Below are 14,868 nucleotides of genomic sequence, written 5' to 3' on the forward strand. Positions count from 1 at the left end.
GCAGGATCCCAGGTAGGCAGCTCAGTCCCTAAGAGTCACTAACCAGTACTAGTGGAATCAGGAGGCAGGAGAGGCACCAATAAGGGGGAGGGGGAGAAGGAAGCAGCAATATTGACATCAAGAAGGTGATTCTGGGGAGGGCGGCAGTGGGCAGCCATAGATCTGGAGGCTGGAGTGGCATGAGAACACAAGTGGGATCAAAGACACTCAGGGCAACTGGGCAAGCTGTTATGCATATGCTGTGTGGGCAGAGTGTAATTTCAAGCCCCCAGACATGCTACCACCAACAGGAACAGAATACCATCAAGGTGGAAAGCAAGCATTCCCGGCTTTCCCCTTCCAATCCAGGAGAGCAAGAATATGTCAAAATAACTCGATGCAAACAAATACTGGAGGCCATTTAAAATCTGCTCTTTTAAAATACGTTTGCAGAAGGAACAGACAAAGAAGGGACAATAAACTTGCTTTGCAACAGCTGGCAGCCTGAAGTACAACTGTTTACACTGGTGTCATTAAAAAGCACAATTCTGGTCCCGCTTCAGGCACTTTGCTTCAATGGCTGGCTGAAAGCTGTTCCTCAGAGTACGACTGTAAAATTATGCAACCAGGAGGGGACCCAAGTTTGAACACTATTCACTCCCCCCCCCCAACCGCAATCCCCTCCCCAGTCAAGACCACACATGTGCTGTGAGTGGAGAATGTACTTCAGAGTCAGGAGGCTGCACTGGAAGGAACAGGACGGAACAACATTGAGGTGTCCAACAAGAGCCCCCCCCCCACTCCCAGAATACAAATAGTTTTGCAAGCAAATGCATATACCAGTGTACCAGTGCGTAACAGAATCAAAATGCACTTCATGGTTTTAACTGTTTTGTGCTTTTCACTGTTGTGCTTTTGGATATGATGTTTTACCTTGCTGTAAACCGCCCTGAGCCAGTACACTGGAAGGGGTGGTCATATAAACCCAAATGTAAATAAAATAACTGAATAAACTCTATAGCCAAGAAAACAAGACAAGCCACACTAGAACAGAAAGGTCAACAGCTGGACTGCTCCTCTAGTACTGGAATCAAATGGAAGGCCATGTCCATCCTGGACCATGGCAGCCCAAGGATAACCCAGGAAAAATTTGCAGGGGACAAGCTAGGTGGGAAAGCATGAAAGTACACAGTGCCTGAATAGAAAAAAAAAGTTTTATGGAGGCTGGTAGTCTGTTTGCTTCATTTATCCTCCACTTTCCCCCCTAAATGGGGACCCAAAGCTGCTCATAATAATTTCTCCTCTTCTCCATTTTATCCTCACAACAGTCCTGTAAGGTAAGTTAGGCTGAAAACGTGAAGCTTTCTTGGCATAGTGGGATATGAATATGGCTCTCCCAGGTTCTAGTGCAACACTTTAACCACTACAGCATTAGAATGCCTGTTGAGTACCCAGCTTGCTGGGGGGTAAATGGTAATGACTGGGGAAGGCACTGGCAAACCACCCTGTATTGAGTCTGCCATGAAAACGCTAGAGGGTGTCACCCAAAGGGTCAGACATGACCCAGTGCTTGCATAGGGGATACCTTTACCTTTACCTTGAGTTAAATATTCCAAAAACCAATAAACAGACACTGTGCAACACGTTCCACTTGAGACACACAAGGCCAAAGAGGATAGAGGAGAGTTGCCTATCCATGGGGAACTGACAAGTCCCCTACCCATACAATCTTAAGCAGAACACTATCCCTCCAAACCTATTCCAGTCAAGGTGTAGAAAGGTACAACTTTGCTTGGGCTGCATTGCCAATCTCTAGACAGCAAATATCCAAAAAGGTGATCCAAAGTAAAGGTAAGAGCTATGTCACGGCAGACGGGAACAATGACTGCAGCGACGTAGTTCGGACTATTTTGGGGATGGAGTCTGGTTCCAGTGACAGGGCCAGAGGTTTAGTTCCAAACAAAAGATCATTATCTCTACAGCCTTGCAAAGAAGGGAAGGGGCAAGGGGACTTGAAGCTTTGCCCCGAATTGACTGAGGAAGAAGAGGGAGATCTGGAGTCCCAGGAATATTTCCAAACAAGAAAACTGGGGGAAGTTATTTGAGCAGAGAGAGATGTACAGTTACAAACAAAAAGTATAGCATCTGTGTCTTTCCATCTACTTGGTATTACTCTAATGAACCAGTCATATACTTTATTCTCAGCTACAAAATCTGCCTTGTATCTTTTACATATGTTTTCCAGAAAATATTTTAATATTGCCATTTCTACATTCTTAATATCATGTTGCCATTTCATTTTTTGTATTAAGTGTGTTTATTATCTAATGCTGTCTTGAAAATTCTGCAAGCCAATAAACATTACTCTGTTATCTCCTGTGAGATTGATCATTTTATCTTTGCAGCACCACCTTGTGTGGTCAGTAAGGCTAAGAGTGTACTGTCAGACAATGTGCCACCAGCAAGCTTACATGGCTGAGTGGGGTTTTGAACCTAGGGTCTGCCGGATTTTGGTCTACCAATCCACCCACAGGGATCCTCAACCTGTGGTCCTCCAGATGTTCATGGGAATTGTAGTCCATGAACAACTGGAGGACCACAGGTTGAGGATCCCTGCACTACAGCACACCAGCTTTTAAGTCAGGGAGAAAGGAAGGAAGAGAAGGCAAAAGGAACGATGGAGACTATGCCCTAGAAAGCATTTGCTGCCTTATAACCCCTGCAAAATTTCTGAAATCAAGTTCTAAGGTTGCCACATGAGTTGGCCTTAGGTCTCCAGAAGATAAGCTCTTCATCACAGCTAATATTTGCTAGATTTTGCTGGTCAGAGTCAAAGCAGTCCTGCTTAACAACAGGTGCTCTTACCTGGCTTTTGGCTGGGTCTTCTTAGCAGCAGCTTCACTTGCTTTCACTGGCTCAGGAAGCTTGGCAGGGATTGGGGAGTTCTGCAAGCGGCAAAGTAAGCATTCGCTTTATTTATGCTTACTGTTCATTCACGCACACGGGGCAAAGTTACAGAGGCCTGTCGATAGCCAAGGAGAGCAGGCCAGGCCCAAAAAACAACAGCTGTCCCTCTCAGTAGCCTCACTATTTTTATTTATTTATTTTTCAATTTATAAAACAGTTAAAATACAATAAAACAATCCCACCCACTGTGTGGCAAGCCCAGAGCATCTCAGTTTCTGGTTTCGAGCCGGGGGGGGGGGGCATCCGCATACAGGGGGCCCAAGATATTATGCAAAATGTAAACCGCTTGGCTTCAGTGGACTCAGAAGGATATAAATCTGCTTAAGATGGACTGTTAATGACCACGTAGGCAGGAGGGGAGAAGCGGTGATGGTACAAGTCATTTAGGCATCACAATCCCAGCCAACATTTCTCATCCAGAAACACCATTGTTTGTTACCTAGTGCTATAAGAAATTGTTTGGTGGGAAAAAAGACACAGAGATACCAGCAGTGTCAGGGCCAATACATAGGGAAGTTAATACATAACTCTGCTTTGCCACTTCATTTAAGGAAGAGAGCCTACAAATTATGGAAGAAAATCAGAAGAAAGCAAGAAATGTTCCCCATTGTTATAGGGTTACCTCCCTTCAACCTCTGGGGTTCTGTCCTCACGCACCTGTACATTCTGGATTGGGCATTCCCTCTTAGCTAGCTTGAATGCAAAATAGGAAACCTGGTAAATGTCTGGTCTCTTGTCAGGGTCTGGTTCCAGCATATACCCTAAGAAATGGAGAACATGTTAGACTTTCAGTTGTGGAATGTCTGGAAGAACTGAGTCAGGAATCTTCAAAAATTTCAAAATCAAGAAGCATACAGATTAGCAACAGGAGGGCCCATGAATGTACTCCATCTCTCAGAGGTGTGCCAATCAGCCTCCAGTATTGTTCCAAAAACCAGGATCCTCTGCTTTGACATATAATTCAGCTACCCACAGAGATGCAGACAAGTGACTGCAGCTTCAATAGCAGTGGCTCTTGTCAGAGACAAGCCTTCTTTTTACCCAACTGGTTGGGACTGGATAGGGAGACACATGTTAGTTGATGGAACCTCTATTCAAGGACAGCTAGCCCTGCCCCAATTGAAAGATGGTCCCTGTTAAAAGTTAGCTGCCCATCAGGACCTATGATGGAAGTAACCATCAGGGTTTTTTTCTTTTAGCTCTTCCTTGTAAGATTCAATGTTTCCTTGTAAAAGCCCATATGGAGAACTTCAGAGATCCCAGGGCACTTAGAGTCAGACCAACCCTGCCAAGAGAAATGCATCTGACACTGCACAACTCATTCACTGTAGTGAATCTTCTGGTTGTGATTAGCCTAGCTTTGTATTTCCATTCATTGAGCCACAAGTCTTTTCATATGGATTCGAGGCCCTTTGAGATCAATACATAAGCAGGCAGACTTGCATAGAAGAAAAGCACACAGTTATGGAGGTTCACATGTCTTCAAAGTCAGTTCTAAGAATATCAAGGGAGTACCTGGACTGGGAATCCTGGGGTGCAGGGCAGAATAAATCAGAGAAGCAGCTCGTCAATCATACTGCCACCATTTCCCCCTTTACTTTTATTTACGTTTAGACTTATACCCTGCCCTGCCCCCAGAGATGGTGTCTGGAATCTGTGAAAGCCTTCCTGAGCCCCTGCCCTGCCCCCAGGGGCTCAGGAAGGCTTTCACAGATTCCAGACACCATCTCTGCTTCAATCAGAGCCAATTTTGATTCATTTACTCTTCCTCCCCCTCCACATATATATATATTTATATCATCATTATAAATATGTTTGAACCTGCCTTAGCAATTCATTGCTAGGCTACCTCCTCACAAGAAACCTGAAAGGTATTACACATGGAACCCAAATTTCTACATCTCTATGTTGCCGAGGGACTCATGAAGCCTACCCCCAAATTGCCACTATCATTTCTCAGTGGACATCCCCGACTTCAGCCTCGAAAGGCGGGTGGCTGATAGATGTAGCCTCTGGTGGGAAGTCAACACCCAGCTATGTTTAAGGTAACGAGCAAGATAGAGGCCAACGTGAGACACAAGGTGGGTATCTGAGCATCCCATCATATTCCTGAACGAACCTTTGGAGAATTTCCCATCAGACAGCAGGACCAGGCAGCAGTGCTTGTAGAAGTCATGTATTCAGCATGCACACTGGGAATCAGGAGTGCAGCACAAACAAACTGACCAATCAGAGCCAGGAGTGAGCAGCAGTGCCTTCCTGCAAGTGGCCACACCAAAAACTGCAGCCAAAGTTGCCCAGCAGAAGCATGTGAGGGGGGGGGGGACCAATCAGAGGAAAGCTGAGGCTCCCAATAGCTTGTAGGTTGTGGAATAGTTCTACTCTGCCTGTTTCTTTGACCTATTGCTACTGTAGATTGAATTCCCCTGCCTGAGAGCCAGCTTGGTGTAGTGGTTAAGAGCACTGGCTTCTAATCTAGTGAGCCAGGTTTGATTCCCTGCTTCCCCACATGCAGCCAGCTGGGTGGCCTTGGGCTCGCCACAGCACTGATAAAGCTGTTCTGATCAAGCAGTCCTATCAGAGCTCTCAACCTCACCTACCTCACAGGGATTCTGTTGTGGGGAGAGGAAAGAGAAGGCAATTGTAAACCACTTTGAGATTCCTGGCGGAGAAAAGTGGCATATAAAAACTAACTCTTCTTCTGCCTACAGCTCCTACATTTTGCCTTACAGCCTACAGCTACTCCCCTGGTCTCCAGCACTCAGGAAGTATTGTTGCTGTGTTGGACCTGGCCTCTGTTCTTTCTGCAACTACACTGCTTGATTCTGCTGTTTTAGTCTGCTGACCTCTGTGGCTGCCTTAGTGGAATCCAATCCTGGCTCATCCTGACCTTTACTGACACAGACCCACATCTCTTTCTCCAAATTGTGCAGATTCCTGCCCCCTTCCATGACATATACTTACTTATGAGGCAGTGCATGTCTTGGGAGTAGCGAGAGTTGTCAGGAATGGTGAAGTTCCCATCACAAATAGCCACCTGGCTCTCTCCAAACGGTAAAGTGAAATAGCAGAGTTTGTACAGCAAGCAGCCCAGAGCCTGAAAAAAGATCAGGGCATCTTTATAGAGTTTTACAGCCACAGACAAAGGAAGCCTCCACTGTCATGCATGGATCAGCCACTATCAAGCACCAGGCTGTCTTATGTTTTCTACAACTGAAAGCTTACTTGTCTCAGCAACATGATCTACTTGGTACTGAATCTATAGATCACTGGTTCTGCACTCCTCCACATGAAACCTGCTGAGTGACCTTGGGCCAGTCACAGTTCTCTCAGAACTCTCAGTCCCACCTGCTTCACAAGTTGCTTGTGGGAGGAGGAAAGGAAGGCGATTGTAAGCTGCTTTGAAATTCCTTAAGGTAGAGAAAAGTGGACATAGAAAACAACTCTTCTACTAACTTTCCAGACCCCAGAGCTGTATAACTTAGGCCTGACTCTTTTAGCTCAAAGACTGCATAAACATCTTGGGAATTAATTATCCCTTTCCCTCCCACTATACTCTCATACAAAGCATGGAACAGCAGAAGATCACCTTTGGGTCCAACCTGTTGTGGCTCAAGCAGAGTCGTCTGAAGCTCAACCCTTCAAAGACGGAGGTCCTGTGGCTGGGCAAGAAGGTACCAAGCGAGGAAGCGCACCTACCAAACCTGGATGGAGTGTGTCTAAAAGTAGCCCACTCTTCCAGAAACCGGGGGGTGATCCTCGATGCCTCCCTCTCACAGGTCACAAGAGTAGCACGGCTGGCCTTCTACCACCTACGCCAAGCCAAGCTACTAACACCCTACTTGGCACTAGAACACCTAGCCACAGTGATCCACACAATAGTCACCTCTAGACCGGAGTTCTGTAACTTGCTCTACGCAGGCCTACCCTTATCCTTGACCTGGATACTGCAATTGGTGCAGAACGCAGCAGCCAGGATTCTCACCAATACAACCGTAGAGATCTCATATACTTCAATAACACAAGTGGCTCCCAATTGAATTCCGGATCAGGCTTAAGGTTTTGGTTCTTACCTTCAAGGCCATATGCAATCTGGGCGCAGTGTACCTAAGAGATCGTCTCTCTACCAATACCCCCAAAAGAGCATTACGCTCCACCACCGCCAACTGGCTGGTGATCCCTGGCCCCAAACAAGCACGTTGGTCCTCAACGAGAGCCAGAGCTTTTTCCGTCCTGGCCCCCATCTTGTGAAACGAGCTCCCTGAAGAGATCAGGGCCCTGCCTGAAAGGTGAGCACCTAGGGCCAATGCTTATATTGAGCTTAGCCTTCTCCTTGAACTGGAACACAAGAATTTGCCCTTCGGAACAATCCGCAAATGTTCATCTTGATTTACAATACTGTACTAGTCACAAGTACTTGGGGCAAGGAGCCCTCCCCACCCCCATGATAAAAAAGAAAAACTGCAACATATAAAGACATTTATATATTGCTTATAAAATATTAAAAGGCAAGCACATCTATACAAATGCATTAATAAAATATAGTACTAAATATACATCCCAGCCACAAAATGGAAAATTCCAAAAATGGAAAGTTAGCCTACACAACACTGAGAAAGCAATCTAGGCTTGCAGGAGATGGAGAAGAAGGAAGTTCCACTGTTGGGGAGCACCCACCAAAAAGGTCACCTCATGTTGCCTAGTGGGCCACTGAAATAATACAACCCTTTGTTGTAGACATTAGCAATGAAATCGGACCCAGGATAAGCAGCTCATATACTACAAGGAACAGATGCTTCCTAGAGCTCTTTTGACGGCAGGACAAAAATAAATGTACAGGTAAGAACAAGGTCACTTAATTCTCCAATGCAAACAGGAAACTGTGTGCAAAGAAGCTGGGTGGTAGGTGGGAGATTGGCCCTTGATTACCTAATTAAAATGTATCTGTACTCATCACTCACTCTTCCCCTGGGAAACAGAGTAGTTCAGAGGGACCAGGCCAAGTTCCTTTTAGCTTGACTCATGGCCATGTCATAGGAAATGACTTTTTTTAGGTTCTTCAACAGATTGGACCACTAATCAAAGAAATACACTACATTTTTAAAAGACCTTTTGAGTTTAGCTCCAGTAAAATTATTTAGAAACTCTGATGTGTTAAGAATGTTTGTATGCCACATTTCCTATAAAAGCCCTTAAGGAACCTTACAACAAGCAAACAGAGAGGGAATGTAGAAATGGATTTTCTTTGGTCACGCATCAGAGAGAACAGGAGGAGGCTTGCTGGCTTGAGAGCGTGAGAGAGAGAGAAAAGGGAGAGAGACAGACTTGGCCAATTTAATTTCTATCACACAGACAGCAGGCCACAAACGCCCAAGCAATTTCAGCAAACTTCCTACGTACCCATATATCTGCTTTTGTAGTAATCAACTTGCCACTGTAAAGGTTGACCATTTCAGGTGCTCTGTAGGATAGTGTGGTGTACCTATATCAAAATCAAATGCATAGTCTTAGGCATAATGGAATTAGATAAATGGTAAGCAACTGCATAGGTCTTTCCCCCACAAAATATGAATTTTGATGTGGTTGGCACATTGGGAAGTAATTGACATCCAGATGATATTGTCCAAAAAGATTTACATCAGTAGTCAAGAACTGTAATTCTGGAATATTACTGATTTAAGTAACTACACACATAGTGACCAACCAGGGCGGAGGGATCTGTTCTTTTCTGCCTGTACCAAAGGCTGCATATTAAACCAAATTATGTGACACCCCCCCCCCCCCATTACAGAGGTCACAGGTGGCTGTGTAAAAACCAAACTATATTAGATACCATTTTAACTGCCATGGCTTCTCCCAGAGGAATCTGGGAATTGCAGTGGGGGTGGGGGGCGATGCTGAGAAGTCTGTCGGAGAGGTCTAGCCATCTCCTTCTAGAGCTATAGCTCTCAGGATGCCCCATGCATGAAGAGGAAATCAGCAATAAACGAGTTTAACGCTGTAATGCTGACAGGCCCCCTTTGAAAACTCTTGAGATGAGTCAAGTGATGGAACATCCAGTGATATAGTCTATATCAGGGGTAGTCAACCTGTGGTCCTCCAGATGTTCATGGACTACAATTCCCATGAGCCCCTGCCAGCAACTGCTGGTCTATATGTTCCAAGCACACAGTAAAGTGTCCAAATGTTCAGCAAACAAGTGAATATCAAGGAGAAACAGACTTGGGCCCCAAGAATCCCGGTGACCCACAACTGGGCCCTTTGCTGCCTCAGGCTGCAGATGGACAGCAGGAAGACTCCTTGCCTGTGTACTAAAGGTTGTCACAATACCAACTGTGATATAAAATGTCAATAACTCTTCTCTACTAATAGCACTGGAGAAATCAATATCTGAGCAACAAGACAAGAGACAGGACAGTGTACGTCAGGGCACACATCACAACACACACACACTTGCTTACTTTTTTATCTCTTCTTCCACCGCGTTTACTCCTTCAAGCTGAGGGTTCTGGAATTTGTTGGTGGCACTTCCAAAATCACACAGCACATAATGGCCACGATCATGAAGTAGGATGTTTTCCACCTAGGAAGAGAATGCAGTATTCACAGTCACACTTGTTTATCTATTTTTGTTATGCTATGCTAACTGTACATTCCAAATCCATTCCAGAATTGTTTCTAGGCCCACAGTATGCACATGCAACAGAACACAGAGTATACTTATATAAGCCGATCAGTGAGCCTCCCTTACTCACCTTGTTTTCTTTTAAAATAATCCCAAACTGGAAACCTGACTTTTACAATATTTTTGATCATTTAAAAATATTTCATTTTGATTAGAGAATATCCATTACTTTGAGGGCAGAAATTGGATGCAATTGGTCTAAAACAAGAGGAAGGGAGACCTTATTTACCCACAAAACCTGCATAGCAGAGAGTGAACGTTTTATGCTGAATAACGAGGGGACATTCAGAAATGAAGCCCCCCCCCCACACTTTTGCCTTCAGCCTGAAATGATACCCTCCACAAAAAACCTTTACTATTTATTCTGTGGGCTGTATAAACTGATCTTCAAAATCCTGTCCAAGGAAAAGTGGTTAATTTCCCATGCACTCCCTGATCCAGATTCAGTGCAAAACATTTCAGTGCAGAGCAGGAAATCTAGATGGGATCTCCTTTGTAACATGTGGCACAATCCACCGAGGAGTTATCCTAAACAAGCCTCACTGAAATAAATGGAAACTAAGCAACAGTGCAATGGTTCCCTTCCTACAGTGCTAGAACTTTTGCTCCTTCCTGTGATTCCATAGTAATCTGAACTCCAATTCAATTCAATGCATTACCTTTATTGGCATTCCATAGCATTACAACGTATAGGTGAGAAAAAGTCAAACAGCTGGAGATATATATATAACAAAACAATTCCAGTAAAATGCACTAAAAGGGCTTAATTCTAACTTTTTAAACTTCCAACAAAAATTCTGCAACCGTAGAATGCACTTTCCCCATTGACAAATCCCTTAGAATGCAATAAAAGAAGAAGACGTTCTTCACAAGGGAACTCCCGAAGCTGGCAGAAGAATGACGCGCTGGGTTGAATCTGGTAAATTTGCAGAGTATAAACATAACATAAACATAAGGGCTGATCCTGTGTTGAGCAGACGGTTGGACTAGATGGCCTGTATGGCCCCTTCCAACTCTGTGATTCTGTGATAACCTCTCCTGAAATGGAATCTTCTGATACTTCCCGGCTAGCAACTCAGAGGGAAAAATATTCATCCTAGCCATGATGAAAGCTCTACCCTGGCAAGAGTTGGACCAAACTCCTTGCCCCACTACAGCAAATGACTCCTGTTCATTCTAATCAGCAGATTGTGCCCCCGACAGATTATATGGAGGGTCTCCAGATACACTCACCCCAGATTTCTCTAGAAGACAGCCATTACTTACCTTCAAATCCCTATGGACTATGGGCAGTTTGCACTGGTGCAGCCTGGCTACAGATTCACATGTGTCACAGAAGATCTGTAGAACTTCACTTTCTGTAAAACCCGTCTGCAAGTGCTGATTCATCAGGTTCACGACCTGGCCTCCTGGAAAGGGACAGAGCCAAAGGGCAATCAACAGTACTCAAGCACGTAAATTGTATCTTCAGAGGTACCATTAAGCAAATGGATTGCAAAGGGGACATGAGCACTTTCCCCACTGTGGCCACCCTGGTAAAAGGAGGATAAATGCTCCAGCAAAATGAGTAAGGCTGTTCCCAAGAAATCCCTGTCACCATGAGGAGATGTGCTGCATGGAGATGCATCAATCAGATCCCCTGGCAACATCATCAATGAAATCTGAGGTGTGTAAATGCTTTGTTCTCCCCTCTATCCTATTCATGTATTTGTTCAGAAAAACCATTGTGCCATAGAGGCAGGTTGGTTCTAAAAATGGCTCAGGACTTTTGTTGGGATGACTTAATGTCTGTCAAACCGTGTATCTTTGTTCACTGCTGTTCTGACTAACAAGCTCAGGGTCCCTGGTTCTGGCAACAAGCCAGACAGCTATCTGGCCACTCACCTAGATGGAGGACTTAGGAAAAGGAACTTAGGAAACAACCCATAGAAAGGCTGGATCTCCACCACTGCTTCATTCCTCAAAACATGCTGAACATGCCTTTGAGCAGCATTCTATAAATCTAGCCAACACCTTTGTTTATCTGAACTACTTGAATGAATGACTCTCAGGAGTCCTACTGTGCAAGTTCACCATATGGGTACGCTGAACTTTTACATACCTCGGCAAAAATCCATTAGAATTAAAACTTCCCAAACATCCCCACTGCTCACAGAGTTTATACTGGAATCTATGTATCCAACAATGTTCTTGTGTCCAGCAAGATCCCTCTGGGGGAAAAAATAAGAGAAAAAGATGTATGTTTAGTGCAAAGGGGCACTGTTTACTACAAGCCACGAAACCAGGAGACTCTACATCCAAGACAGGAGACTTCAAGAAGAATTGCAATTCCTGAACAAAAATATTTTGTTATCCTTTCATGCCCTTCCCAGCTCTGCTTATATACCCAGTTGCTTTCATGTCCAATTCACTCCATTGTCATCTTTCTTTTCTTTATTTATTCTTTAATTTCTTGCCCCCCCCCCCCAACTACAAGTCAAATAGAGGGAGAAGCAGAGTTGTTTTCTGTTGCCCCAGAGGGTCAGACCAGAACCAATGGGATGAAATTAATTGAAAACAATTTTTGGCTTAACCTCCAGAAGAAATTTCTGACAATTGCAGACCCTTCTTTTGCCAGAGATCCTGGAGAACTGCCAGCAGTCAGAGGAAAAAACACTAAATTAAGCAGGCCAAAAGTAATAAAGGTAGCTTCACTTATCCAGCATGCAGACCTAGCTTTTCAGTCCACGCATGATATGAGAACTTGGGGATTCAGCACTGACTTACCATGATCTGAATTTCCCGCTTGCAGACTTGCAGGTCGTATTCATTGTTGACATACATCCTTTTGAGGGCGCACTTCATCCCATTGCTGGTCCTCACCAGGAACACAATAGCAAACCCACCTGCAGACATGAGACATGGATAACTTCAGTCACTAATGCAGAGAATGATCTGAAGGCACACAATGTGTTTTTTGCAGGTGAAGCCAGATAGACCAACACCCATGAGTCCCTGCATCCATGGGTCACCAAAGGCAGTGCTTAAATTTCCAGCTGGCATCTATAAAAACAAAAACTCCGAAGTATAATGGGAGTATTAAGAGAATTTTATTTTGAGCTACTATGATGTGTTTGTTACAGCCAGACAGAGTGCCTCCTTCTCCAACCAGGTTGCCTGTTTGCCCAGCGGCCAGCCAATTGCCTTCCGTCCCCCACCCCTGACCACCCCCCTCCTCCTTCCACTTCCCTCCAAGGCTCAGAGGCAGTAGATCCCTGTTGCGGAGAGCTGCTCCTGCCAGTGAGTTCCCTGCCCGGGGGCCTCCGACCTGCAGCCTTTCCAGGTCCTAGGGGGTAGGAGGAGGCCACCCACAGAGTTCTTCTACCCCACCCTCCAATCTAGCGCCAGCTCAATGCAATGGGCTTGGTCCCTAGTATAAATATACTACTACTAATAATAACAACAACAAAAGAGCAGGGCTTGCGAGGCACATCTTAAACTATAGGCTGGAGGATACAGGAGGACGTGGTCCTTCAAGTACCTTGGCCCCAAGGCATTTAAGAGCCTTAAAGGTAAGAATTGTGCCCAGAAGCAAATGGACAGTCGTTTGTAAGGAAGTAGCCAAATCTTCTGTTTATCATCTCCTTCGTCCACACACTCCTCCTTCCTCCATATTGATCAGCAGCCACCACATACAAGTATTGTCATTTTCCCCCCAGGGCTGTGTTAAAAGTTTGTTTCTTAAATATTTTTGTCATAATCAGAAGAATTAAAGCCAAGAACATATTGATAGTAACAAGCAATTATGCAAGATCGTTACTGTGTCACATCATGTTCTGTTGGCTCATTAATTCAGCATTATGCAGAGGAACGTGGAATATAAATGAGGATAACGCCTTCCATATAAAATCAGGTGGCCATCACTGTTATTGTGGAAAGTGAAGTTATATTAATATACAACCACCTGGGAGGAAGGTGCCCATCAAGGCAGGATAAGGAGCTTGGACAAGGGAGACTCAGCAAGGGCCTCACTTAAGTGTTGACAAAGTTTAAATATGCAAAGGAGAGTACAGCACTAGCTGCTTAAAGAATCAAATAGTTTTATTAAGCAGTGAAATAGCTTGGTAAGTAAAGAGAGGAAAGTCGCCTAACTGTCTAACTGTTGTGCTTCATCAGGAGGCAATCAGGGAGGAAATGTGCTCAAACGAGCAGGGTGTCTCCAATTAAGCCAGGAGATTATTTGAAAAATACCAATAAGTTCCTAACTAGATATGCCAATTATACATCCCTTCCAATGATGCGGTTCAGTCATGCACACCACAGTTCTTGCATATTTCAACATAAGTAGCCCTTATTTCTCAGTCTCTGCTTCACATAATCTGCAGCAGAAGTAACAGTGACTGGCATCACAGAAGGATTAGAAGATGGAGAGGCAAGAGGAAGAAGTGAAAGGAAAGGACAGCTTGGCCTGCCACAAATAATCCCCATGAGTTTGCTGAACAATAATAGCTGGGAACCAAGTTTTAGACAACTTCATGGAATCTGGATTTCAATCTGAACCAAAATCTTTACAGTCAGGCCACAGGAAGTGTGCCCAGCTCCATGTTCCCCCTGCATAATCACATAGTCGTTAGCTGGATGCGCCATCTAGAAAACTACAGTAATGATGTTCCACATGCAACACAATCAAGTATAATGTTTAAAGTTTTCTTTCCTTGGTGAAGAATCACGGTGCTTTTATTAAAGCATTTTTATATCAGCTGTCATCCCTTACATACTTAGGGCCAAAATATGTCTCTCCTGGTAGTTCCAGGTTTGGAATTCCCAGTGATTTTTTTAAGATGTAATTTTCCATCACATGGGGGCTCTGATCTGGATTGGGGCACAGTTTCTTCCTTGCACTGTTTTCCTGCTTTTAAAGAATCCTGGGATTCCACTATTTCCCCTGAAGTTAACTCCATAGGGCAAAGCAGCAGTGTAACTCTGGCCGTCACGGGTAGCTCCAGAAGGTCCTACAATGCTGGAAGGTGGATATACCTGGTAAAAAGGGACCATGGGCAGTGGCACCACGCTTTCTGGCAGCACTTCTTGCCTTCTCCAGAGTGAAATTGCAGTCGTGCCGTGGCAAGGAGCGCGTACCAAGATGTTCTCAACCCAAAACTTTTCTCAGCCTCGCCCCAAGAGACGCATCATCCCACTGTACCCATTTCCGAGACGGCCGTTAGCAAAACAGAACACAGCACCCCAGAGAAGTATGA

At 44.7% G+C, this 14,868-nt stretch overlaps 1 protein-coding gene across 14 annotated transcripts in view; it reads right to left on the bottom strand.

The window, feature by feature from the left end:
* The window catches only part of AAK1 (AP2 associated kinase 1), a 94,107-nt gene that overhangs the window by 47,070 nt on the left and 32,169 nt on the right, over positions 1 to 14,868 (bottom strand). For all 14 annotated transcript variants that reach the window (XM_077306175.1, XM_077306176.1, XM_077306177.1 and 11 more), the window contains exons 3-10: positions 12,398 to 12,516; positions 11,733 to 11,841; positions 10,898 to 11,040; positions 9,408 to 9,529; positions 8,347 to 8,428; positions 5,911 to 6,043; positions 3,604 to 3,707; positions 2,845 to 2,924 (exon numbers count right to left, since the gene is read on the bottom strand). In XM_077306175.1, coding sequence (XP_077162290.1) covers positions 2,845 to 2,924; positions 3,604 to 3,707; positions 5,911 to 6,043; positions 8,347 to 8,428; positions 9,408 to 9,529; positions 10,898 to 11,040; positions 11,733 to 11,841; positions 12,398 to 12,516 — 892 coding nt within the window. The remainder of the gene's footprint in view (positions 1 to 2,844; positions 2,925 to 3,603; positions 3,708 to 5,910; positions 6,044 to 8,346; positions 8,429 to 9,407; positions 9,530 to 10,897; positions 11,041 to 11,732; positions 11,842 to 12,397; positions 12,517 to 14,868) is intronic.

This window comes from Paroedura picta, chromosome 12 (genome assembly GCF_049243985.1).
Source record: "Paroedura picta isolate Pp20150507F chromosome 12, Ppicta_v3.0, whole genome shotgun sequence".
Classification (NCBI taxonomy): domain Eukaryota; kingdom Metazoa; phylum Chordata; class Lepidosauria; order Squamata; family Gekkonidae; genus Paroedura; species Paroedura picta.